Source organism: Nerophis ophidion, linkage group LG08, assembly GCF_033978795.1.
Source record: "Nerophis ophidion isolate RoL-2023_Sa linkage group LG08, RoL_Noph_v1.0, whole genome shotgun sequence".
NCBI lineage: Eukaryota > Metazoa > Chordata > Actinopteri > Syngnathiformes > Syngnathidae > Nerophis > Nerophis ophidion.
The window spans coordinates 62689724-62716036 of NC_084618.1; the positions used below are offsets into that span (position 1 = coordinate 62689724).

At 40.9% G+C, this 26313-nt stretch overlaps 2 protein-coding genes across 3 annotated transcripts; one reads left to right on the forward strand and one right to left on the reverse strand.

The window, feature by feature from the left end:
- Window position 1: 1 nt before the first annotated feature.
- Window positions 2–18877, reverse strand: LOC133558149 (SPRY domain-containing SOCS box protein 3-like). 2 transcript variants are annotated; one of them, XM_061909311.1, is made up of 7 exons: window positions 18684–18877; window positions 13638–13776; window positions 5440–5626; window positions 5187–5374; window positions 5013–5115; window positions 2874–2999; window positions 2–1165 (listed from the first exon to the last, which is right to left on the reverse strand). In XM_061909311.1, exons 2-7 carry the CDS (start codon window positions 13767–13769, stop codon window positions 690–692), a joined length of 1212 nt encoding a protein of 403 aa, XP_061765295.1. In that variant the 5' UTR covers window positions 13770–13776; window positions 18684–18877; the 3' UTR covers window positions 2–689. The 2 variants fall into 2 exon arrangements, with proteins under 2 accessions (XP_061765295.1, XP_061765294.1); XM_061909310.1 differs by lacking the exon at window positions 18684–18877 and adding an exon at window positions 14491–14645.
- nubp2 (nucleotide binding protein 2 (MinD homolog, E. coli)) lies at window positions 18288–26174 on the forward strand. The gene is made up of 7 exons (XM_061909315.1): window positions 18288–18453; window positions 22210–22325; window positions 22400–22598; window positions 22665–22822; window positions 24936–25046; window positions 25120–25189; window positions 25931–26174. The coding sequence occupies exons 1-7, from the start codon at window positions 18438–18440 to the stop codon at window positions 26068–26070; spliced, it is 810 nt and encodes a 269-aa protein (XP_061765299.1). The 5' UTR covers window positions 18288–18437; the 3' UTR covers window positions 26071–26174.
- The last annotated feature ends 139 nt before the right edge of the window (window positions 26175–26313 follow it).

The following is a 26313-nucleotide window of genomic DNA, read 5'->3' on the forward strand; positions in this document are numbered from 1 at the left end:
CTTGTCTTTAGGCTTTTATTTTCTAGGATTGCCTGAGTAACAAAGTTGATAAACTTGGCAGATACAAAAAGTATAGTATCAAAAAGCTTTTGTGTTTCTTAGTTTTTGGTCTAATCTGTCAAGTATGTCTTATCTGTACAATTATTACAAAACATGAAGATGTGGCCGAGCTATAAGCGTATTGACCCGGATATAAGACGTTCTATTCCCTAAGAAAAAATCTTTAAAAAACGCTGCAAATCCGCCGGCGGCCTCAAACGCCTTCTTTCTCCAAGAAAGTGAGCTTTTCTTCCGGTCACATTTTTTTCCTTAAAAATATTTTTTGGGTCGTCTTATATTCGGGTCAAACCGGTAGGTAGTATTTGACATTGCAAGTTCAGACGTGCCATAAACATAAAACTGACCATCTTATTTCCAACAAGAATTGCAGAGTTTAAAATGTGCAGTTCTTGTAGGTCTTGAGTTTTATAGTCATACCAAAGACTATAAAAATGGGACCCATTACCTCCTTGCTTGACACTCAGCATCAAGGGTTGGAATTGGGGCTTAAATCATCAAAATGATTCCCAGGCACAGCCACCGCTGCTGCTCACTGCTCCCCTCACCTCACTTCCCAGGGTGATGGGTCAAATGCAGAGGATAATTTCACCACACCTAGTGTGTGTGAGACAATCGTTGGGACTTTCACTTTATGTCCAGCGGCATCGTTTGCTCTGGTAATCTTCTGGCTCAGAGCCGCAGCTGTCGTAGTCGCAGCTAGGGGGCGTCGGAGGGCAGCGACAAGTACAAGAGGACGTAGAACAGGGACACGGCTGCAGGGTGGCGTCAGGCAGCGGACTGGTGCGGGCCCTGGGAGGGGGGCGTGTGTCATCGCTGTGTTGCTCAGAAGCTTCCGTGCTGCTGCAGCTGGTGCTCGTGACGGTGTTGGAGATGGAGAAGACCCAGCCGAGCTGCGAGCGCAGGAGGGTGCACATCCCCGGCGGTAGCTCCAGAGCAGCTGCTATGTCAGGGCAGGCAGGGAGCATTTGGCGAAGCCGCGTGCAGCAGAGGTACTGCAAGGAGGTGGGCGTGTAACAGGCGCGGATCACCTTCATGCTGCTCTTGGCTGCCGTGGAGCACACCATGGGGTACAACTTCTTTTTTTGCAGCCTGGTGGCAGCCACACCTGTGCACACGTGCCAGCCAAGAATGTTAAATTATCGAAATGCGGTACATTTATCAAATAAAGTATGAAAAAGCTGCAGATGTAGTGTTGGACAGAAAAACACAAACACCTCATTTCAATGCATTTTCTTTATTTCATGACTATTTACATTGTCACTGAAGGCATCAAAACTATGACACCTGTGAAGTGAAAATCCTTTCAGGTGCCTCTTGAAGCTCAGTGAGAAAATGCCAAGAGTGCAAAGCAGTAATCCGAGCAAAGGGTGGCTATTTTAAAGAAACTAGAATATAAAAAAAGTTTTCAGTTATTTCAAATATTTTGTAAGTACATAACTCCACATGTGTTCATTCATAGTTTTGATGGCTTCAGTAACAATCTACAATGTAAATAGTCATGAAAATAAAGAAAACGCGTTGAAGGAGAAGGTGTGTCCATACTTGCCAACCCTCCCGGATTTTCCGGGAGCCTCCCGGAATTCAGCGCCTCGCCCGAAAACCTCCCGGAAGAAATTTTCTCCCGAAAATCTCCTGAAATTCAGCAGGAGCTGATTATAGCAGGAACCCCCTCCCCCACGCAGCTCAAACATGTGCAGTTTGAAGCTTGAAAAGGAGGATTGCAGGCGGATCTGACGGCATTTAAAGTTATCTTTAAAAACGACTGCTAATCCTCCTCCTTTTCGGCCGGACGACCGCGGAGAATTAAAGTAGGAACACTCCGGAGGCAGAAGTTCATTAAGAGGAGCGGACTCACCGGCTGTCAGCCATGTTTCCGTCACACAGAGGAAGTCAAGTCCGCGGGAAGTGAAGAAATCCTTCAGGATAAACGTTTTGTTTTGTTTGTCAAAGATCTTGCGTTCACAAGACCGAACCTGACGGGGGCCAACACGTCCAAGGGCGCAGCTAATCCAGATGGAGCCTGACACACAGCCCGCAGGTGGCGGGGGAGAGGAGCCACGAGGCGGGAAAGGAAGGCAGGAATCCGGCCAGGTGAAAAAGCTGACATGGACGTCGAAAAACCAACGTCGAAGTTGATCATATCAGTGGGAAAGGGGCAAACGTCCAACAGTGTTTGGCGGTCATACTCAAGCAGTGAGCTGACAGAGACGAAATTAGACGTAAAACAACATAAAAAGGAACAGAGCTGACAGCGAGAGACGGCAGGGCAAAGCACATACTGGCGCCATCTTCTGGAAACTCAGAAGTGACATTACTCATATAGTGAAAGGTAAGTGTGTGTTTTTTTTAGTAACCAGCAAGCACAGTACAGTTAGTAGAACAACTGTTTTTTTTTACTGTGTATTTGATAAGTGCCGTCTGAAATTCAACTATTTTATTTATATATATGATAAAATAAATATATATATAGCTAGAATTCACTGAAAGTTAAGTATTTCATATGTATATAACTGTGTGTGTATATATATGAAATACTCGAGTTAGTGAATTGGCTGTAAATATACACCCCTCCCCTCTTAACCACGCCCCCAACCCCAACCACGTCTCCGCCCCATCCCCAACCACGTACCCCACCCTCCACCTCCCGAAATCGGAGGTCTCAAGGTTGGCAAGTATAGGTGTGTCCAAACTTTTGGCCTGTACTGTATGTAAAAAATGTAACACTTTTTGCACCATCTTGCTGCTGTAACAATATTCCTGAAATAAGGGTCGATAAAGTCTAATTTGAAAAAGTCCTCTGGAAGACCACTCACCTATGCATCGTCGATTCTTGTAGAAGGTCAAAGTACCGTGCCAGGTGTCCAGGTGCATTCCAATGATGGAGCCTTGGCCGAACTGCGAGGAGAACTTGGTTTTGTCCCCTTTGTGCTGAAAGAGACCTTTAAAGAAAACAGAATCTTGCAGAAGGCTGCAAACATCTACGCAAGCATGCCAGCACTTTACGGTACAAAACCAGTGAAGTCGGCATGTTGTATAATTCGTAAATAAAAACAGAATACAATGATTTGCAGATCCTTTTCAACTTATAATCGATTTAATAGACTGCAAAGACAAGATATTTAATGTTTGAACTGAGAAACATTTTTTTTTTTGCAAATCATTAATTCAAAATTTAATGGCAGCAACACATTTCAAAAAAGTTGGTACATGGGAATTTTTACCACTGTGTTACATGGCCTTTCCTTTTAACAACACTCAGTAAACGTTTAGGAACTTAGAAGACCAATTATTTAAGCTTTTCAGGTGGAATTCTTTCCTATTCCTACTTGATGATTGAGTTGTTCAACAGTCCGTGGTCTCCGTTGTGGTATTTTAGGCTTCATGTTACACCACACATTTTCAATGGTAGACAGATCTGGACTACAGGCAGGCCAGTCTAGTACCCGCACTCTTTTACTATGAAGCCACGCTGTTGTAACGTGCAGAATATGGCGTGGCATTGTATTGTTGAAATAAGCAGGGGCGTCCGTGATAACGTTGCTTGGATGGCAACATATGTTGTTCCAAAACCTGTATGTACCTTTCAGCATTAATGGTGCCTTCACAGATGTGTAAGTTACCCATGCATTGGGCACTAATACACCCCCATACCATCACAGATGCTGGCTTTTGAACTATGCGGCTTAAACAATCCGGATGGTTCTTTTCCTCTTTGGTCCAGAGGACATAACATCCACAGTTGCCAAAAACAATTTTAAATGTGGACTCGTAAGACCACAGAACTCTTTTCCACTTTGCAGCAGTCTATCTTGGATGAGCCCATGCCCAGCGAAGCCGGCGGCGTTTCTGGGTGTTGATAAATGGCTTTCACTTTGCACAGGGGAGACAGGGCCTTCTCTGTGGTCGGCCCTAAGCTCTGGAACACTCTGCCGCTCCATGTTCAAACTGCTTCCACAGTGGAGTGTTTTAAGTCTCGTCTTAAGACCCACTTTTATTCTTTGGCTTTTAACACTACGTGAGTTGTGTGGTCCTCTGTCCTCTGTTGTCCTCTGTGTTTTTTATACACTTTTATTTTTATTTTACTGTTTTAATTGATTTTACCCTTTAAAATAGTTTTTAATCATATTTGTTTTTATATTGTTTTTATTGGTTTTATTTTTATTCATTTTTTGTTTTATTCAGTCATTGGTGGAGCATAATATTGTTTTTAACATGGCTGTGCAGCACTTTGGAAACGTTATTGTTGTTTGAATGTGCTATATAAATAAAGTGGATTGGATTGCATAGTAGAGTTTTAATTTGCACTTACAAATGTAGCGACCAACTGAAGTTACTGACAGTGGTTTCCTGAAGTGTTCCTGAGTCTATGTGGTGAAATCCTTTACACACTGATGTCGCTTTTTGATGCAGTACCACCTGAGGGATCGAAGGTACGTAATATAATCGCTTACGTGCAGTAATTTCGGGATCTTCAGAACCTTTTAATAATACTACAGACCTTAGATGGTGAAATCCCTATATTCCTTGCAATAGCTGGTTGAGAAATGTTGTCCTTAAACTGTTCGACAATTTGGTCATGCATTTATTCACAAAGTTGTGACCCCGTCTTGGTGAATGACTGAGCATTTCATGGAAGCTGCTTTTATACCCAATCTGTTCACCCATCGGATGTTCCAAATAAATGTTTGATGAGCATTCCTCAACTTTCTCAGTCTTTTTTGCCAATTGTGCCAGCTTTTTGGAAAAATGTAACAGGCATCAAATTCCAAACGAGCTAATATTTGCAAAAAAGAAAGTTTTCCAGTTTGAACATTAAGTTTCTTGTCTTTGCAGTCTATTCAATTGAATATATGTTGAAAAGGATTTGCAAATCATTGTAATCTGTTTTATTTACGATTTACACAACGTGCCAACTTCACTGGTTTTGGGTTTTGTAGATGTAGGATCCTCACCTGTGTAGGAGAGCCCCCAGCTGTCCTCATCGTGACCCAGCAGGCTTCCAAAGTTATATTTGAATTTCTCCAGGTTGACCTCGGATGTTCCTACTCCCACCATCTGTGCGAACAATGCAAAATCAGACGCGAAAAAAGCCGCCGTATTGTTTGCAATGGCCGCCTCATCTATACCATGTCCGTTCCATAGACGGGGGACGTCATCTTGACTTCCCAAAAGTGTTGCCCGTCGCTCAGCTCCCTGGTGCCTCGGATGGCGGCGGTGCCGCAGCTGTAGTCCGAGTGGAAACTCACCTTCCTGTCGTCGCAGCTGAGGAAGGCGCCTGACGACTTGACGTTGCCGTCCCACACCCAATGGAAGCCTGAGAGCCACATGTTTGTTATTTAGGGCAGTCCACTGAGACCGGGTCACTCGTGCTCTTCTGACCGTGGTCCTCCTCGCCGCACAGGCATTCTGTGGTGATGCCCGAGCCTGGGTTCAGCTCCTCTTCTTGGACGCACTGGCAGAAGGACTCCCCGACCACCGGCACCAGGCTGGGCGGGACCTCCGCCGCCTGCTCCGCCGTCGCCGCCTCAGGGAGAGTCTGGGAGCACGTCAGCTGATCCACCTCAGACTTGACGCAGAATAAAAGTGTAACCATGATCCAGAGAAAGCTGGACAAAAATACTTTTCTCACTCCTCGAGACCATAGGTTAGGATATTTTGGAGGTGTTCTCTTATTGGTTGAGAGTAGTGATGGGTTGATGAGGTGTCATGAAGCGTTCCGACACATTGCAAAACTGTATTGATACTGTGTCACTAAATACTGACATCTGCTGGACATTAAAAATCCCTACAGGCAACCTATGGACCGACTCAATTGACACTGATTTTATGGCCTAGTACAGTGGTTCTCAAATGGGGGTACACGTACCCCTGGGGATACTTGAAGGTATGCAAAGGGCTACGTGAGATGTTTTTTAAATATTCTAAAAATAGCAACAATTCAAAAATACTTTATAAATATATTTATTGAATAATACTTCAACAAAATATGAATGTAAGTTCGTAAACTGTGAAAAAATAAATACAACAATGCAATTTTCAGTGTCGACAGCTAGATTTTTTGTGGACATGTGCCATAAATATTGATGTTAAAGATTTCTTTTTTTGTGTAGGTATGGTGTTCTTGGGATGCAACTCAGTATTCTTCTTCCTCCAAACACAACGAGTTGAGTTTATACCAAAATGGATACATGGATGATACAGCAGAGGATTGGGAGAATGTCATGTGGTCAGATGAAACCAAATTAGAACTTTTTGGTATAAACTCAACTCGTCGTGTTTGGAGGAAGAAGAATACTGAGTTGCATCCCAAGAACACCATAACTACTGTGAAGCACGGGGGTGGAAACATCATGCTTTGGGGCTGTTTTTCTGCTAAGGGGGCAGGACGATAGATCCGTGTTAAGGAAAGAATGAATGAGGCCATGTATCGTGAGATTTTGAGCCAAAACCTCCTTCCATCAGTGAGAGCTTTGAATGGTTGACCAAATACTTATTTTCCACCATAATTTATAAAGAAATTCTTTAAAATTCCTACAATGTGAATTCTTGGATTTTTTTTTCCCATTCTGTCTCTCACAGTTGAAGTGTACCTATGATGAAAATTACAGACCTCTGTCATCATTTTAAGTGGGAGAACTTGCACAATCGGTGGCTGACTAAATACTTTTTTGCCCCACAGTAGTTTCTCCTTTAATGAACCTCAACTACACCGTGTCGGCAGCACTCATGTAGCCCCAGACTAGACAATAATGACTAGGAATGTCCCCATACAACTTTTTCACATCTGATACCACACCGGTATTGGCGCCTTGAGTGTTGGCCGACACCGATGCGAATCCGATACGGTATCAGCACGGATCATAGCACATACTTTTATTATTTAATAGAGTGGAATGTTAGAAAAGGTTTGATCAAGTGGAATTACTTAAAAGGTAGGTATGAAAAACATTAACCTAATGACAGATCTATGCTTTTGAATTAAAGTGTAGCCACAATAATTCATGACGTTAAGCTCATGGTGGAGGAAGTTAAATGATGCGGACACGTTTGTGACTGGATACTTTCAAATACACTTCTTTCTCCCTTGGAGACTTTGGATGTGTAGGTAATATGCAACTGTAATTTGATACTTGTTTATATTGAAAAATGGTGTTTGACACTGCAATATCGTTCAATTCAGCACACTCTTTACGTATGTCTGGCTTGTGTGCTATTGTTTACTTAGCTGTGGTGTAGCGCCAAGTAGCCTATAGCCTACCATGTTTACCTTTAGTCAACGACTTGGCTAAATAAAATACAAGACCAAACGTGCTGCAGGACTACTTGTATAAGAACTTAACTCTGAGATTTTACATGCAAGCCAATATCATTCAATACTTGTTTTTAGCTGACATCGGATCTATAATAATATTAATAATAAAAATAATATTCTATTGGTATAGCGCTTTTATGTATACTCAAAGACGCTTTACAGGATAAAAAAACTAAAATATAAAACAGTTCAAAGTAATAATATAAAATACAGGAAATATAAAAGAAGTACATTGTAAAATACATAATAATACAGGACAATTACAAGACGGGACATTACAGTTGGCGCATGTTCAGTGCATGTTCAATCAATATAGAAGCTATACACCAGGGATATTAAACTACATTTTTCTAGGGGCCACATTTTTTTAGAAAACTAATGACAGTGGCCCCAAACTTCTCCCTTCACTATTATTCTTACTTTTCATTTTGTTATAATGACTGTTAAGGCTATAGCACTGTATTGGATCATGCTTGCTCTTGTTTTTTTTTTTTTTTGCATATTTGAAATAAAAATATATCAATCAAAAAATAAATAAATAAAATAAAATAAAAAGTATTCTACGTAGTAGACATTGTTTTGGTATGTTTCTTTAGCCAGAGTTACATATTTCAGCAAAAAATGTGTCTTGTTAGTCCTCTGCAGTGAAATGGGGTTCCCGAACCTGATTTTTATACTATTTACACCAAACTTGGATTTAATTTAATTAATATTTTGGACCTAATTGAAAGTAATTTTGGATGCAACACATTTTTTTGTACATAAATCCGCAAACATTTCAGCCACAACTCACACTGGTGATAGAACCCAAGCAAGCAGCTTAGTCATGTGACGTTTCAATGTTTATCAATCAATGTTTATTTATATAGCCCTAAATCACAAGAGTCTCAAAGGGCTGCACAAGCCACAACGACATCTGCGGTTCAGTGCCCACATAAGGGCAAGGAAAAACTCACAACCCAGTGGGACGTTGATGAGAATGACTGTGAGAAAGCTTGGAGAGGACCGCAAATGTGGGTAACCCCTCCCCTCCTCCTCTATGGGAGACCGGATGCAATGGACGTCCAGTGGGTCTGACATAATATTGTGAAAGTCCAGTCCATAGTAATAGCAACTTATAGGATTATAGGATGTAATAGCAAATAACATTTGCTATTACATCCTAAACAGTGATGGCGCTGGAGGTAAAATTCCTCATGAAGCGCCTTGTTATTTGTTAAATTTACATTTTTTGAGTGTGTAATGTTACAGTGATCAAAAAATATTAACTAAAACGGCGGCCTTGTTTTTAATGAATATTTAGGTCTACTACGCTACTGTATTTTAAGGTTGTTCATTATGGTGGTACTTTGGGAAAAAAAAGTCTGAGAACCAATGCTCTAAAGAAGTGGTCCCCAACCTTTTTGTATCCACGGACCGGTCAACGCTTAATAATTTGTCCCGGCGGGGAGGGTGTCCTTTTTTTTTTTTTTCTTTCTTTGTCATGAAAAAGGGACGTTTTTGTCATGAAAAAGGGAGGTTTTTGTGGTTGGTGCACTAATTGTAAGTGTATATTGTGTTTTTTATGTTGATTTAATAAAAAATAAAAAAATAAAAAATATATATATATTTTTTTTCCATAAAAATTAATAAAAAAATCTTCTGCGTGTTGGGGACCACTGCTCTAAAGTATAAAAACACGACTGTCCCCGCAGAAAATAGTGCAGTGAAAATGGTATTGATGTCGGTAGTTTGCAGAACAATTTCCTCGGACGTACATCACATGTTTACAGTTACCTGTACACTATTCAAACGAAAAAGGAGTACGAGGAAGCGGATCTTTTTTTAATCCTGCCTCTTTCCTCCGTGTTGCAGTTAGTGCTGGTTTGGTGCCTTCCCGTGTTCAACATGTACCAGTTATTTTAATAGTAAAAGGATAAAGATGCCTAACCGTTGAGACCTTATTCAGTGATGAATAATAAATAGATAAATAAAGGAGTGTGGTTTACATGATTATAATATTTGCTCGGTAAAAAATGCTAAATTAGTACAGAATTTGTAAAAATATTAGCCTCAATAAATACTGAAAAAATAGAAGAGGAATTAGTAAATCCTGTAGTATAACTATAATAATGAATTTTAAAAAAGTATTATAGTATTGATAAAATGGACACAGACTATAAAGTAAATCAATGTTTTTCAACCTTTTTTGAGCCAATGCCCATTTTTTGTGTTGAAAAAATTCGGAGGCACACCCCCAGCAGAAGTCATTAAAAAATGAAACTCCGTTGACAGTAAAAGCTGTCACAATTGTTGGATATGACTTTAAACCATAACCAAGCATGCAACACAATAGCTCTTGTCTCAAAGTAGGTGTACTGTCACATCACGCCATGACTTATTTTGAGTTTTTTGCTGTTTTCCTGTGTGTAGTATTTTAGTTCTTGTCTTGCGCTTCTATTTTAGTGGCTTTTTCACTTTTTTGGGTATTTTCCTGTAGCAGCATCATGTCTTCCTTTGAGCGATGTTTCCCGCATCTACTTTGTTTTAGCAATCAAGAATATTTCAGTTGTTTTTATCCTTCTTTGTGGGGACATTGTCGATTGTCATGTCACTTTCGGATGTACATTGGGGACGCCGTCTTTTCTCCACAGTAAGTCTTTGCTGTACTCCAGCATTCTGTTTTTGTTGACTTTGTAACCAGTTCAGTTTTAGTTTTGTTCTGCATAGCCTTCCCTAAGCTTCAATGCCTTTTCTACAGGGCACTCACCTTTTGTTTATTTTTGGTTTAAGCATAAGACACCTTTCTGACACCTTTCTGCATTTACAAAGTAATTAGCTACCTGGTGCAACCTACTGACATGGAAGAGTATTACACCGTTACGCTGCCGAGCTCTAGACAGCACCGACACTCAACAACAGCAACACATTATTTGCAGACTATAATTACTGGTTTGCAAAAAATGTTTTTAAGCCAAATATGTGAAATTAGATAATCTCCCACGCCACACCAGACTGTATCTCACGGCACAGTGGTTAAAAAAACACTGCAGCAAACAGATGAAATAGAGAATGGTCAATAAGATACGGATACAGCATGTGAGGGGTGTACTCACTTTTGCAGGATAGGAGCAGAAGGGATCGGTTGTTGTTGTTTGTTTTATGTTGCCACTAGAGCGTGCCGTCTCTCAAATTGTTGGAAGGAAATTTACAGAAATAAGTATCAGAGCTCAGCTACCTCATCTTCTCCAGAATAAGACCACAACTTGTGGCGAGGACTTTTTGTCGTGTTTTTCATGACAAATTGTAAATATAATCATCTCGTCAGTATTTGTTTTAAGTTTTACAACAAAACTATTGTTCCCCTAAAAAGTGGTTCTCAAACTTTTTTCACCTCAGAAAATTCTTGGCTCTCCAATTACCACCATAATGGGCAACATTGAAATAGAGTAGCATAGTAGGCCTAAGTAATCATAAAAAACGAGGCCGCCGTTTTGTTTAACGACAGTGACGTGCAGTCAGGGGCCTCACCTGCCGTCATGGAAAGAAAAAATATCAAAAGGAAAAAAATGCATTATATTTTTATATGTATACAGTGATTATACTATAAAGTTATTCTCCATTTAACTTCACCAGTTTTACATTCTTTTTTATTCAAAATTGCTTAATTTTCACATTTGCCGTTCAAATACTGAGAATTACTTGCGGTGAGTCACAGCCAGCTGAGCCTCACCGTGGATTCCGCAATGACTCGGCTAACTGCTGGCTGCTGTTCAGTGAGGCCGTATTGCTATATGAATGATATACATTTCCATAGTTTAGTTAGCTGAGGTATATAATGTACAGTGTATTTTGTCAACAACTGTATGTGTGTAACGTATCTCTTGTGCTGGGCAATCATAAAACTGCTGCGAAAACATACAATGTGAGGCACCTGTTCTCCGGCCTCCTGGTGGTAGAGGGCGTTAGTGATCCCAGAGATCATTCTTGCACTATTCAGCTAGGCCGAAGCCGGTATGTTTTAAAGTTGTCGTTTGCCTGCATATCGTAAAAACAACCGTCCAACATTTTACAACTAATTATAAACTTATAGGAGTCGACCATCAGGGCTGAGTTGCGACAAAAGAGTGTGTCAATGTTGAGATATTAAGCCGAGTTGGTAAGTGAATTTGTTTGCTAATAGTAGCCACTAGCCGTACCCATGTATTTTCTATGGGCGGTTAGCATCGGGTTTTAATCCCGTTTCCTCCAATGTTTCTGATCCGATTGAATTTATATTTATGTGGAGTCTTTATTTTGGGCACCTAAATATGGTGACGGAGTATTGTGGCGTTTTAAGGCCATCTGCATTTTTTATGCTACAGTAAAGACAATGAATGAACACGGCCGCTGGAGCGCGGTTACACCTGTCATAGGGACAACACTGTGTTACACCTGTCATAGTGACAACACTGTGTTACACCTGTCATAGTGACAACACTGTGTTACACCTGTCATAGTGACAACACTGTGTTACACCTGTCATAGGGACAACACTGTGTTACACCTGTCATAGTGACAACACTGTGTTACACCTGTCATAGTGACAACACTGTGTTACACCTGTCATAGGGACAACACTGTGTTACACCTGTCATAGTGACAACACTGTGTTACACCTGTCATAGGGACAACACTGTGTTACACCTGTCATAGGGACAACACTGTGTTACACCTGTCATAGTGACAACACTGTGTTACACCTGTCATAGTGACAACACTGTGTTACACCTGTCATAGTGACAACACTGTGTTACACCTGTCATAGTGACAACACTGTGTTACACCTGTCATAGTGACAACACTGTGTTACACCTGTCATAGTGACAACACTGTGTTACACCTGTCATAGTGACAACACTGTGTTACACCTGTCATAGTGACAACACTGTGTTACACCTGTCATAGTGACAACACTGTGATACATCCCTCATAGTGACAACACTGTGTTACACCTGTCATAGTGACAACACCGTGATACATCCCTCATAGTGACAACACTGTGTTACACTTCTCATAGTGACAACACTGTGTTACACCTGTCATAGTGACAACACTGTGTACTGTCGTGTTTGTTATTTTCTACATACATGTGATTATTTAATATTGTTAATGTTAGCAGTGTTATCGCTAAAAATGATAATAAAAAGTCCAATTTATTTATACTATACTATACTAGCTAAAGTACCTGCTACATTAAGTTAAAGTACCAATGATTGTCACACACACATTAGGTGTGGTGAAATTTGTCCTCTGCATTTTACCCATCCCCTTATTCACCTCCTGGGAGGTGAGGGCAGCAGTGAGCACCAGGGCCGGGAATAATTTTTGGTGATTCAACCCCCAATTCCAACCCTTGATGCTGAGTGCCAAGCAGGGAAGAATGCTGGTATGAGCCTGTAAACATAACCTGTTAACTGCTGCCAATCAAATGGTGAATAAGATACTCTATAGGGTTCATATGTCTATAAATCTGACTGTTATGAAGTCAGTGCCTCACCAGCCATGAACCTCACCGCACATCACTGTTTAACAAGTATATTTAAGATTTTTGGCCAGTGTAACATTACACAGTTTGAACAGTAACACTGTGTATCAATATTTAATTGATTATTTGGCATACCACTCAATGAAAAAGTTTGAGAAGTATAGTAGGCTGGACTAAACATGTGTTCCTTGCTCATTTAGTCTGCAGACGCATTAAGTAATGCATTCCTCAATTAGTCAATACAATACAATGGGGACGGCATAGCACGGTTGGGAGAGTGGCTGTGCTGGCAATCTGAGGGGTTCCTGGTTCGGTCCACATCTTCTACCAACCGAACCTAGTCATGTCCGTTGTGTCCTTGAGCAAGACACTTCACCCTTGCTCCTGATGGGGTCTGGTTAGCGCCTTGCATGGCAGCTCCCGTCACCGGTGTGTGAATGCGTGTGTGAATGGAATAATGTGGAAATAGTGTCAAAGCGCTTTGAGTACTTTATAGGTAGAAAAGTGCTATACAAGAACAGAATAACCCATTTACCAATTTAGGAGTTTTCCTTTTAAAATAACATCGTGACAACTGACCCCATCACTTCTTTGTCATAATGGGTTGGAAAATGAGTGGGATAAACATTCCAAGCTTTAATTTCATGCAGGAATGACTAATGAAAGACGCTTGGATGATCAGCAATTCTCACTATAAACTAAAAAGTGTGACAACCTACCGCGTGTTGTGCAAATAATGCCTTGTGTTGGTTGGTCTACCTGCGTTGTTGTCCGGCTTTCCCGGTCGTCCCCTCCGCATGTCGTCGTCATAACCGCCAAGGAATCCGTCCCGCGCCGCATTTCAGTCCAGGCCAAATGTCGAGCCCGGCCGCTGCGTCCTCTCCTCAGCATGGAAGCTCTGAGTAACCAGCAGTCCATGAAGGCACCTCACGACCAACTTCCTCTGTTTTATTCTCATTGTTGTATTGTTCTTTATCCTGAATCAACTGTATGGATTTTTTCCCCCTTTACGTTTACACAGCATGTGTGAGGGGGAGCACCATGTGTCCGGGCAGGTCTATTTCTACCTCCCCCATATGTCACATTTGGCAGCAGGACGCGTGCGTATTTGTGCAACCTCTAAAGGCAACCTTATGCTTTTGCTACTGGGGCAAGATGTCTGCTGGTGCGAGTGCACATGTGCAGGAATGAGGTCAAACGTGCATGAGCAGCCATACTTTTAACTCTTTATTTTAACTCTATGTTTGCATTTTGCTATACATGCAATACATGCATGTCTTGCTCGGAGAGCAGCTGGTGGCTGCTTTGCTTAACAGGTGCAGAAGATAATTGCCAACAATTCAGATTAGTTAGTCTGGAGCCAGTTTCCCTTTAAGTGGGTTTTGGCCTAAATACTCTAAATGCATCATCTGGACAGCTGACTCGTGAGCAGGGAATATGAGCGAGGTAAATAAGATAATTGAAAATAGTATAATAAATGACTTTAAATAACCAAACCAAATGTGTATGCTAAGCACATGTTGCACTGCATTGCATTATATATGAGACTAATGGCTGGTTGGCTTGATCTGCATTTTAAAATAGCTTTTAAAATATTTAAAAGCAGTCCTACCTCACTGAAGTCTTCTTGTCGCCTGTCTTGCAGTGACTCATCTGACTCTCAGGGTGTCTCTACTGTGACAGCTGCTCTTTACACTTAGGTGGCCCACTTCTCAAGCTCTGCATGTAAACATTACTTGGCCACGCCTCCGCCTTCACCTCATTGGATAACACCAAAGGGGCGGAGAGGTTGCGTTTGAGGGACTCGCTTCCATCGGTGCACACGACTGCAATATTTCGGTTAGCTTAAACTAGATTTTTAATAAATAAACTAGATGAGGCAATTCATGAAGGAATTGCGTGTGAATGCGCCAATGGTGAAGTTGAACTTCTTTTTTTTTAAAGAATTGTTGAGTAGAGCAGACAATTCCTGAACAGGCTGAATATTTTGAAGTTGGAACAGTTTGAATCTGATGAAAAATGTGGGTGTTGTGGAACTTTGAAGAACGTCCTATTCATTTCAATGGGAATTCCCCCCGAATTTGGGGATTTCGGGAATTTTTTTTTGAAAATGGTATTACAAACTTGAATGGTCTAAATCAGTGGTTCTCAGATCGGGGTACGTGTACCCCTGGGGGAAGGGGCGCCGCTAGGGATTTTGCGCCCCATGGAAAGAATCTTTACAGGGCCCCAACACATAATTTCATTTAATTTCATCATCATTAGAGAAGAGTGGATCGTGAGATCGACAGGCGGATCGGTGCGGCGTCTTCAGTAATGCGGACGTTGTACCGATCCGTTGTGGTGAAGAAGGAGCTGAGCAGGAAGGCAAAGCTCTCAATCTAAGTTCCCATCCTCACCTACGGTCATGAGCTTTGGGTCATGACCGAAAGGATAAGATCACGGGTACAAGCGGCCGAAATGAGTTTCCTCCGCCGTTGGCGGGGCTCTCCCTTAGAGATAGGGTGAGAAGCTCTGTCATCCGGGAGGAACTCAAAGTAAAGCCGCTGCTCCTTCACATCGAGAGGAGCCAGATGAGGTGGTTCGGGCATCTGGTCAGGATGCCACCCGAACGCCTCCCTAGGGAGGTGTTTAGGGCACGTCCAACCGGTAGGAGGCCACGGGGAAGACCCAGGACACGTTGGGAAGACTATGTCTCCCGGCTGGCCTGGGAACGCCTCGGGATCCCCCGGGAAGAGCTAGACGAAGTGGCTGGGGAGAGGGAAGTCTGGGTTTCCCTGCTTAGGCTGTTGCCCCTGCGACCCGACCTCGGATAAGCGGAAGAAGATGGATGGATGGATGGATCATTAGGGGCCTCACTGGGCACCCCTCCATCATGGGCCCCTAGACTACGTCTCCTTTACCCCCCCCCCCCCCCCCCTTTTGGCGCCCCTGCCTGGGGGTACCTGAAGGTATGCCAAGGGGTACGTGAGAGTTTTTTTTTAAATATTTTAAAAATAAAAAAACAATTAAAAAATCCTTTATAAATATATTTCAATCCATGGGGTATTGAATAATACTTCAACAAAATATGAATGTAAGTTCATAATCTGTGAAAATAAATGCAACAATGCAATATTCAGTGTTGACAGCTAGATTTTTTTGTGGACATGTTCCATAAATATTGATGTTAAAGATTTATTTTTTTGTGAAGAAATGTTTAGAAGTAAGTTCATGAATCCAGATGGATCTCTATTACAATCCCCAAAGAGGGCACTTTAAGTTGATGATTACTTCTATGTGTAGAAATCTGTATTTATAATTGAATCACTTGTTTATTTTTCAACAAGTGTTTTGAGTTATTTTACTATCTGTTTTTCCCAAATACTTCAAGAAAGACCACTGCAAATGAGCAATATTTTGCACTGTTATACAATTTAATAAATCAGAAACTGATGACATAGTGCTGTATTTTACTTCTTTATCTCTTTTTTTCCAACCAAAAATGCTTTGCTCTGATTAGGGGGTACTTGAACTAAAAAAATGTTCACAGGGGGTACATCACTGAAAAAAGGTTGAGAACCACTGATCTAAATGTTGAAGTAATAACATGTCAAATTGAGAAATAGTTTGAATTTGAGTGTGGATGTTGTCTGTGTATCTGTGTTGGCCCTGTGATGAGGTGGTGACAATTCTGCCCGATTGGGGCTGAGATAGGCTCCATTTTATTTAATCCGACCCCTTTTCTTTTACATAACAGTTGCTAAAACTTTTGTTCACTTCCGGTTCTCAATGTATTTACAATATACTCCATAAGTAATCACAATAAAAATAAATAAATAAATAATTGGTGAAGTAAGTTTTGTTCCATACGATGAGATAAGTAAGATTATTTTGAGAATGAAGGAATGAATGGGTGAATAAAATCACAATGTTTATCATGGTTCTTCTTTTTTGTACTTTGTAAACACTTCCAGTTTGAAGAGTTTCTTGAAGTGGATCATATTAGTACATTGTTTGATTGCTTTGCTTAATCCATACCATAATTTAATTCCACATACTGATATACTGAAGGTCTTAAGTTTTGTACGTGCGTACAAATGTTTTAAATTACATTTTTCTCTAAGATTATATTTCTCCTCTTTCGTTGAGAAGAATTGTTGTATATTCTTGGGAAGCAGGTTAAAGTTTGCTTTGTGTATAATTTGAGCTGTTTGCAAATTCACTATGTCGCGAAATCTCAGTATCTTTGATTTAATAAATAAAGGGTTTCTATGTTCTCTATATCCAACATTATGTATTATTCTAACTGATCTTTTTTGTAACACTGTTAGGGAATGAAGTGTACTTTTGTAATTATTTCCCCATATTTCTGCACAATAACTCAGATATGGTAACACTAGTGAGCAGTAGAGAATATAAAGTGATTTTTGGTCTGGAACATATTGGCTTTATTCATTATTGACGTGATTCTTGCTACTTTATTTTGTATATTTTTACATGAGATTTCCAGTTCAATTCATCATCAATCATTATACCTAGAAATTTGGTTTCACTTACTCTTTCAATTTCTATTCCGTCTATTTGTATTTGACTTTCTTTTCTACTGTTACCAAATAGCATTATTTTAGTTTTACCAAAGACATGCACCTGGGGATAGGTTGATTGGCAACACTTAATTGGCCCTAGTGTGTGAATGTGAGTGTGAATGTTGTCTGTCTATCTGTGTTCGCCCTGCGATGAGGTGGCGACTTGTCCAGGGTGTACCCCGCCTTCCGCCCGATTGTAGCTGAGATAGGCGCCAGCGCCCCCCACGACCCCAAAAGGGAATAAGCGGTAGAAATGGATGGATGGATGGATTCAATGATAGTCTGTTTTTCCAGTCATCCATCCATCTATCTTCTACCGCTTATTCCCTTTTTTGGGGTAGCTGGCGCCTATCTCAGCTACAATCGGGCCAAAGGCGGTGTACATCCTGGACAAGTCGCCACCTTATCGCAGTAGTCTGTTTTTGTCAAACCATTTTTTTAAATGTATTCATTTCTTCTGGTATTATTTGTATTATCCTCTGTGTGTTCTCTCCTGAACAAAACGCTGTTGTATCATCCTTGGACTTAGTCTGGACCCCTCCTGAGGGTCTAGCCTTAGACTGATATTTTTTTACTCCCCCTCCTCTCACCCTTTTCTCACCTTTTTAAGGAGCGCCGTAAAAATGCCTGATCCGTTGGCGATCCTGTCTTGGCTCCCTGTAACGTATGTTTGCGCTTTGTGGGACTGTGCCAAAAATGTAATTTTCAGTTCTTATGTGTCTTGTGCATGTTAAGAATTGACAATAAATAATCTTGAATTGAACTCCAGCTTTGGAACATTCACACGCAATTTCTTCAGGGTCCTTCTTGCCGTTTTCATTTAAAATACGAGCATCTTCAGAGCACATGAACGCATCATAAGGCACTCTCTCATTGGTGGAGTTGGCGTTGCCTGCGCCATGTGATTGGCCGAGACAGGCGACCATTTACGGAAGTATTCGGCTCCTACTATAATGCGCATGGATGCAGTTTAATTGTCAAAATACCAGTTATGGAACAAAACAATGGTAAGTTGCTAATTAACATATTGATTTGTGTAAATATGTTGTGTTCCAGTACATGAAAATAAGACGCATAACTTATAGCGTGTACAACAGTAAGTTAATAAACTGGGCTGTGTTAGCAAACAGTAAGAGGAAACGTGTTTAATGATATATTCCTGTCGACCCAGCGGATAAAATTAGCGTCATTTGCTGTGACACACTTCCACAAGGACTCTAAATAAACTTCAACCTACTTTTGTGGAATTTGTGGTGTCCGGTGACAAAACGTGACGCAGCTGACGTGACGGTGGTGCTTCACTGCCTTCTTCAAACATTAAAACCGGGGCGTCAAACTGCTTTTATAGTGAGGACCCCGCTCTAGTTATGGCTGCTCTATAAAAATAAATGTATCATAGCCTCGTTTGCATAGGCAATTGTGTTTATGAACATCTACCAACAGTTTGTTGGATAACCTCTTTTGAAATTGTAAGACATGCTTGACAACCATGAGACCTCCGATTTCGGGAGGTGGGAGGTGTGGTCGGGTGCAGAGGCGTGGTTGGGGCGGGGGCGAGGTTAAGAGGAGAGTATATTTACAGCCAATTCACCAACTCGAGTATTTTATTTATTTATATATATATATATATATATATATATATATATATATATATATATATAGATTCTTGCATCCAGCACACCTTACAACAGTGGTAATAAAAGTTGCAACCTATGCTTAAAAGAGAAACTGTTTGTTATATATCATCCAGACCTGTCATCCCCCAACAAGCGCAGTGAAATCATTTCAACATGCCGCCACAGACGGAAACACTTCCTAGGTAACACATGAGCCGGTAACACATGAGCCAATCACCACGCCCCTACGCCTGCCTGTACCCACCCACTCTGTGCCCTATATAAACCATTGTATGTGAATGCTTCCTTTAAAATCTCCTGATGATTGAGGGAACCCCTCATGAAACAGTTCTGTAGAGATGAAGTAGTCTTGTGATTTTTCCCACACCTACATATTGTGCTCTACCACGGTATCGAGCACTATTCTCTGGACCCGCTCGACATCCATTGCTTTCCTCCTCTCCAAGGTTCTCATAGTCATCATTGTCACCGACGTCCCACTGGGTCATTATTTTCACCGATGTCCCACTGGGTGTGAGTTTTCCTTGCCCTTATGTGGGCCTACCGAGGATGTCGTAGTGGTTTGTGCAGCCCTTTGAGGCACTAGTGATTTAGGGCTATATAAGTAAACATTGATTGATTGATTGATTGATAATCCAATCAAGACATATATACATATATACATATATATATATATATATATATATATATATATATATATATGTATGTGTATGAAATACTTAACTTTCAGTGAATTCTACCTATATATATTTATTTTATTATATATATATAAATAAAAGAAATAGTTGAATTTCAGACGGCACCTATCAAATACACAGTAATAAAAACACAGTTGTTCAACTAACTGTACTGTGCTTGCTGGTTACTAAAAAAACAACAACAAAACTTACCTTTCACTATTTAAATAACATCACTTCCTAGTTTCCAGAAGATGGCGCCAGTATGTGCTTTGCCCTGCCGTCTCTCGCTGTCAGCTCTGTTCAGTTTTGTGTTGTTTGCGTCTATTTTCGTCTCTGTCAGCTCACTGCTTGAGTATGACCGCCAAACACTGTTGGATCTTTGCCCTTTTCCCACTGATATGATCAACTTCGACGTTGGTTTTTCGACATCCCAGTCAGCTTTTTCACCTGGCCGGATTCCTCCCTTCCTTTCCCACCTCGTGGCTCCTCTCCCCCGCCACCTGTGAGCTGTGTGTCAGGCCCCATCTGGATTAGCTTCGCCCTTGGACGTGCTGGCCCCCGCCAGGTTTGGTCTTGTGAACGCAAGATCTTTGACAAACAAAACAAAACGTTTATCCTAAAGGATTTCTTCACTTCCCGCGGACTTGACTTCCTCTGTGTGACGGAAACATGGCTGAGAGTCGGTGAGTCCGCCCCTGTTAATGAACTTCTGCCTCCGGAGTGTTCCTACTTTAATTCTCCGCGGTCGTCCAGCCGAAAATGATGATTCCAAATTTTCGAGAATCGATCATTTTTTTCGACCATCCATCCATCCGTCCATTTTTTACCGCTTATTCCCTTTGGGGTCGCTGGTGCCTATCTCAGCTACAATCGGGTGGAAGGCGGCGTACACCCTGGACAAGTCGCCACCTCATCGCAGGGCCAACACAGATAGACAGACGACATTTACACTCACATTCACACACTAAGGCCAATTTTTTCTTTAGTGTTGCCAATCAACCTATCCCCAGGTGCATGTCTTTGGAAGTGGGAGGAAGCCGGAGTACCCGGAGGGAACCCACGCAGTCACGGGGAGAACATGCAAACTCCACACAGAAAGATCCCGAGCCCGGGATTGAACCCAGGAATACTCAGGACCTTCGTATTGTGAGGCAGACGCACTAACCCCTCTTCCACTGTGAAGACAATTATGCTTTTATTAAATAATCTTTTTTTTTGTCATTTAATTTTTATTGACATCAGCATCAAACATTCTTATCCATTACATCATATTTGCATACATCAAATATCTGTTGACTGCCCTAAATGTCAAAATATTTAGACAATAAATAGATAAAAACAGCTGGAAAACAAAACAAAGTAATAATAATATTTACAGATAAATCAATTAAGTAAATAAAAAATAAATACAATACAACAATATAAACAGATAATAATAATTTCCCAAAAATATATAGACCTAATCTTCTTTTTTTTTTAAACAGTACAATCACTAATTCGAGAAAAATAAAATCAGGCTTATGGGGGCGTGACAAAATTTACCTAGTTTTCCCAGTATAAAGCAATTTCTCCAATTTATAATGAATTAAAGCAATTATCTTCTCCATTTGATATATTTCCATTGTGATTTCCATCAATATGTGAGTGTGAATGTTGTCTGTCTATCTGTGTTGGCCCTGCGATGAGGTGGCGACTTGTCCAGAGTGTACCCCACCTTCCGCCTGAATGCAGCTGAGATAGGCTCCAGCACCCCCTGCTACCTCAAGAGGAACAAGCAGTAGAAAATGGATGGATGCTTCAAAGTTGGTCTCTCTTGGGATATCCATTTCCTAGTAATGTTCTTTTTACAATAATCCTTTTTTGGATTAAAAACATTTAATAAATATTATTGATACTGTTGTTTAGATAATTTAGTTTTTCCTTTTTTTAGTATGACATTTTAATGTTTTCCCAAAAGCTTTTTAAATTTGTACCGAGTATTTTGAAGCTCGGATGGGGTTGAAGTTCAGTTTGCTCTATTTTGTTCAAATGGATTAACATTCTGGAATTTTTGTAAATAAAAAAAGATTAGAAATGTTTTTTTAAAAAGACTTTTTGAACATAATCATATGTCAGCAGCCAAGAGGAGCTTTTGTTTCGAAAAGGTTTGAGTAAAATGTATATATCAAATAATATATTACAAGAAATGTGTTAAATCGAATCAACATCCTAAGAATCGGAATCGAATCCTAAGTTCCCCACCTCTAATATAATTGCAGTATTTTTTTTCTGTCAAAATTAAAATAAAAAATACATTCAGCTAGAAAGTACTTTAATACAGCACATTATTTTGAGCCTTTTGCAGGCCACATCTGGCCCCCGGGCCTTGCGTTTGATACATGCGCATTAAAACATATTATTAATGATGCAAATAATTATAAAGACACAACCTGTCTTTATCTTCCAGATGGCAGCCTGGCCCAAGTGCAGCACATCGTCTTGGTTCTGTCAGGAAAAGGAGGCGTGGGGAAGAGCACCATAACCTGTGAGCTGGCTCTTGCCCTGAGGCATGCTGGGAAAAAGGCCTGTAATAGTTCATTATTTCACTCCAGGTGGTAACTAGCCATTCAATAACAACAAACATCTCAACTTCACAGGTTGGCATCCTAGACGTGGATTTGTGCGGCCCCAGTATTCCACGCATGCTGAGCGTGGGTCGACCCGATGTGCACCAGTGTGACACGGGGTGGGTGCCGGTCTACGCCGATGCGGAGAAAAACCTCGCCCTCATGTCCATTGGCTTCCTATTGGATGACCCGGATGAAGCTGTGGTGTGGAGAGGCCCCAAGAAAACAGGTATCTACAGGTATGGATATGATGGCTAATAGAACTGTACCTAATCCTAGTCTTTTGCCTCTTTAGCTATGATTGGCCAGTTTGTGTCAGATGTGGCATGGGGCGAGCTGGACGTGCTGCTGGTGGATACGCCACCGGGGACTTCTGATGAACATTTGGCCATCTTGGAGAACATTAAGAAGCACAAGCAAGTGGATGGAGCTGTTTTGGTCACCACACCACAGGTACACAGCGCATCTTACATGGCATCTTCTGACATTATCACTAGTTTACACTGCAGGCTTAAAGGCCTACTGAAACGAGATTTTCTTATTTAAACGGGGATAGCAGGTCCATTCTATGTGTCATACTTGATCGTTTCGCGATATTGCCATATTTTTGCTGAAAGGATTTAGTAGAGAACATCCACGATAAAGTTCGCAACTTTCAGTGCTAAGAGAAAAGCCCTGCCTCTACCAGAAGTCACAGACGATGACGTCACATGTTGATGGCTCCTCACATATTCACATTTTTTTTAATGGGAGCTTCCAACAAAAACAGTTATTTGGACCAAGAAAACGACATGTTCCCCATTAATTTGAGCGAGGATGAAAGATTCATGTTTGGGGATATTGATAGCGATGGACTAGAGAAAAAAAACCAAACGCGATTGCATTGGGAAGGATTCTGATGTTTTAAGACACATTTACTAGGATAATTATGGGAAACCCCTTATCTTTCTATTGTGTTGCTAGTGTTTTAGTGAGTTTAACAGTGCCTGATAGTCGGAGGTGTGTGTCCACGGGTGTCTTGACGCGCAGTGTCTCAGGGAAGTTGATGGCAGCTTTATGGGCGCCACAAGCTCAGCTGATATCTGGTAGGAAGCGACTTTTTACCACAATCTTCTCACCGAAACCTGCTGGTTGACATTTGATCACATGTTCGCTGTGATCCATAGTAAAGTTTCACCTCCGTGAATTTTAAACAAGGAATCACCGTGTGTTTGTGTGGCTAAAGGCTAAAGCTTCCCAACTCCATCTTTGTACTTTGACTTCTCCAATATTAATTGAACAAATTGCAAAGGATTCAGCAACACAGATGTCCAAAATACTGTGTAATTATGCCATTAAAGCAGACGACTTTTAGCTGTGTGTGTGCGCAGCGCTCATGTTCCCTAACGGCCCGTGACGTCAAGCGTACACGTCATATTTACGCGACGTTTTCAAGCAAAAACTCCCGGGAAATAAAAAATTGCAATTTAGTAAACTAAAAAGGCCGTATTGGCATGTGTTGCAATGTTAATATTTCATCATTGATATATAAACTATCAGACTGCGTGGTGGGTAGTAGTGGGTTTCAGTAGGCCTTTAAAGTGGCGACATTTCTTCCTATACTGCAAGTAAAATGTGATCCGTATCACAATTTGGCCTCGCCGTCACTTGCATGCGCTCCTCAATAAAGTAAAAACAAAGGAAGTTGACTGGATTCTGTAAATGAACAAGGAAGTCGCTACTACTACTTCCACAAAATAAAAGTTGCCACCATTGATATAGTCGCCACACCTAAAATTGTTTTTTTTTTTAATGTGAAAAGCAATTAAAGAAATGTAATGTATGCATGGATATATATAGTTGGATATATTTTGGAGGGTTCTAATCTTTTTATGGCTGTTAAGTAAAGGAAGCACGGACATCAGCGTGGATCAACCTTGGCTTTATTTTTCAACTCACATGCAAGCAAATGCGGCACAGCGTCAATTCTGGTCCTACAACTATCGCAATTTCTTCTGAATCAAAATATATATTCCTATATTACCTGTAGCATATTTGGTCAGGATGCCACCCGAACACCTCCCTAGGGAGGTATTTAGGGCACATCCGACTGGTAGGAGGCCATGGGGAAGACCCAGAACAGGTTGGGTAGACTATGTCTCCCGGCTGGCCTAGGAACGCCTCGGCATCCCCCGGGAAGAGCTGGACCAAGTGGCAGGGGAGAGGAAAGTCTGGGCTTTCCTGCTTAGGCTGCTGCCCCCGCGACCCAAACTTGGATAAGTGGAAGAAGATGGATGGACATGTAACATATTATTTGCGCACTTTTGGTCTTTACCCCCGCATAAGAATGACGTAGCTTGCCCAAAGCTGACTAAAAAGTCACAAATGGGTCTGAAGTTTGAAGAGATCGGATAACAAATTGGATCCAGACTACTTTCTGATGTGGTGTGAATCAGATGCAAACAGATCAGATTTGAAGCATTTTTTGGAGCGTTTTGACTGGCATAAAAAAGTTGCTCTGTTTTTCTTGTGGGGAAAAAAATTCAATTTGGTGTGCTGTGTAAAGGGGGCCCATTTTGTCTTACAGGCAGTTTCAACGGGGGATGTGAGACGAGAGGTTACTTTCTGCAAGAAAACAGGAGTGCGGGTCCTCGGCATCATAGAGAACATGAGCGGCTTTGTTTGCCCGCATTGCTCTGTGAGTTAGCTGTTGTAGTTCTTTGACAGAGCATATATTTTTTTTATCTATTTGTTTTTCTTCTTCTTTTTAGGAATGCAGCAATATTTTCTCCAAAGGTGGTGGTGAGGAGTTGGCCAAACTCACAGGCTCAGTTTTCCTTGGTGAGATGTAATGTCAGCTTCCAGCCACTAGGTGTCACTACTCCTTATTAGCCACACTTTTACAGTGCAGCAGTTCTTTAATATTTTTTGTTGTGCCCTCTCTCCACACAACTACTAATAGTATCATTTGCCTATAAAATGGATTATAAGTACACCTCTGCAAAACATTAAATAAAAATATAAATCAATTTACAAATAACTTTAAGATTTAAAATTCATCGATTTGCCTGAAATTCCCCCAGAATATCCTTTTTTTTTAAACTACAAACATTTTTGACCCACTAAAAACAATTTGATACTGACTAATTGAATTAAATAAACTCAATAAAAATTCAAATTGATCAGCATCATTAATCAGGAGCACAATATATAAAACACTTTAACCTACAAAACAAAAATAAAACAATTTGTGCTAACTTTTATTCATCAAAAAGAAGTCGGTATTAATGGCTACAAGAACGTTTTGTAGTGCACATCTTTTTAAAGTGGGGTTTGAAGCATGACACTGATAACACATCCCGAGGGCCACATGCGCCCCTCCAGGTGGGCCTGCTCCAGAATTGAAGGACTGCAGGGCAGCAACAACTTGGAAATGTATAAAAATACATATATATGTTTATGTCTGATGCTCCGGAAGACCAGTATTTATGATTTTAAGTACAAAAGAAATATTTTAATTATATGACGCTGTAAGAAATTAGCATCACCGTACTTGTTTTAAGTCATCACTATGCCATCCAGGTGCCGTGCCCTTGGACCCGAAGCTCAGCACCTGCATAGAGGAAGGCATAGACTTCCTAAAGTCATTCCCGGACAGCGCCACCTTCAGTGCCATTAGCAGCATTACGCAGACTCTCCTCAGCAGCCTGCAGGCTGCCTAAGCAGGCGTCGCTCAACACTGCATTAATGATTGATGTACCGCGACTACTGTGAAGATATGTCAATCTTAACTGTCTTGCTCTCCAATAAATGTACAATTCATTTATGTATTCTGTTGTAGAATTAAAAGGACACATGTAATTACTGCAAAGTAAAAATATAACTTTAGGTACCAGAGACAAATGCCATTGAAAAACTTACAATATTCAATATAGAAATTTGATTACATTTTATATTTTTTTATA

Coding starts and splice junctions, on each gene's coding strand:
- nubp2 (XM_061909315.1), top strand. Junction 25,047..25,119: donor TTGTTTGCCCGCATTGCTCT/GTGAGTTAGCTG, acceptor TCTTCTTTTTAG/GAATGCAGCAATATTTTCTC. Junction 25,190..25,930: donor CACAGGCTCAGTTTTCCTTG/GTGAGATGTAAT, acceptor TATGCCATCCAG/GTGCCGTGCCCTTGGACCCG.
- LOC133558149 (XM_061909310.1), bottom strand. CDS start 14,531: ATGAGTCACTGCAAGACAGGCGACAAGAAGACTTCAGTGAG. Junction 13,777..14,490: donor GACAAGAAGACTTCAGTGAG/GTAGGACTGCTT, acceptor CTGGTTACTCAG/AGCTTCCATGCTGAGGAGAG. Junction 5,627..13,637: donor AAAGCCGGACAACAACGCAG/GTAGACCAACCA, acceptor TTCTGCGTCAAG/TCTGAGGTGGATCAGCTGAC.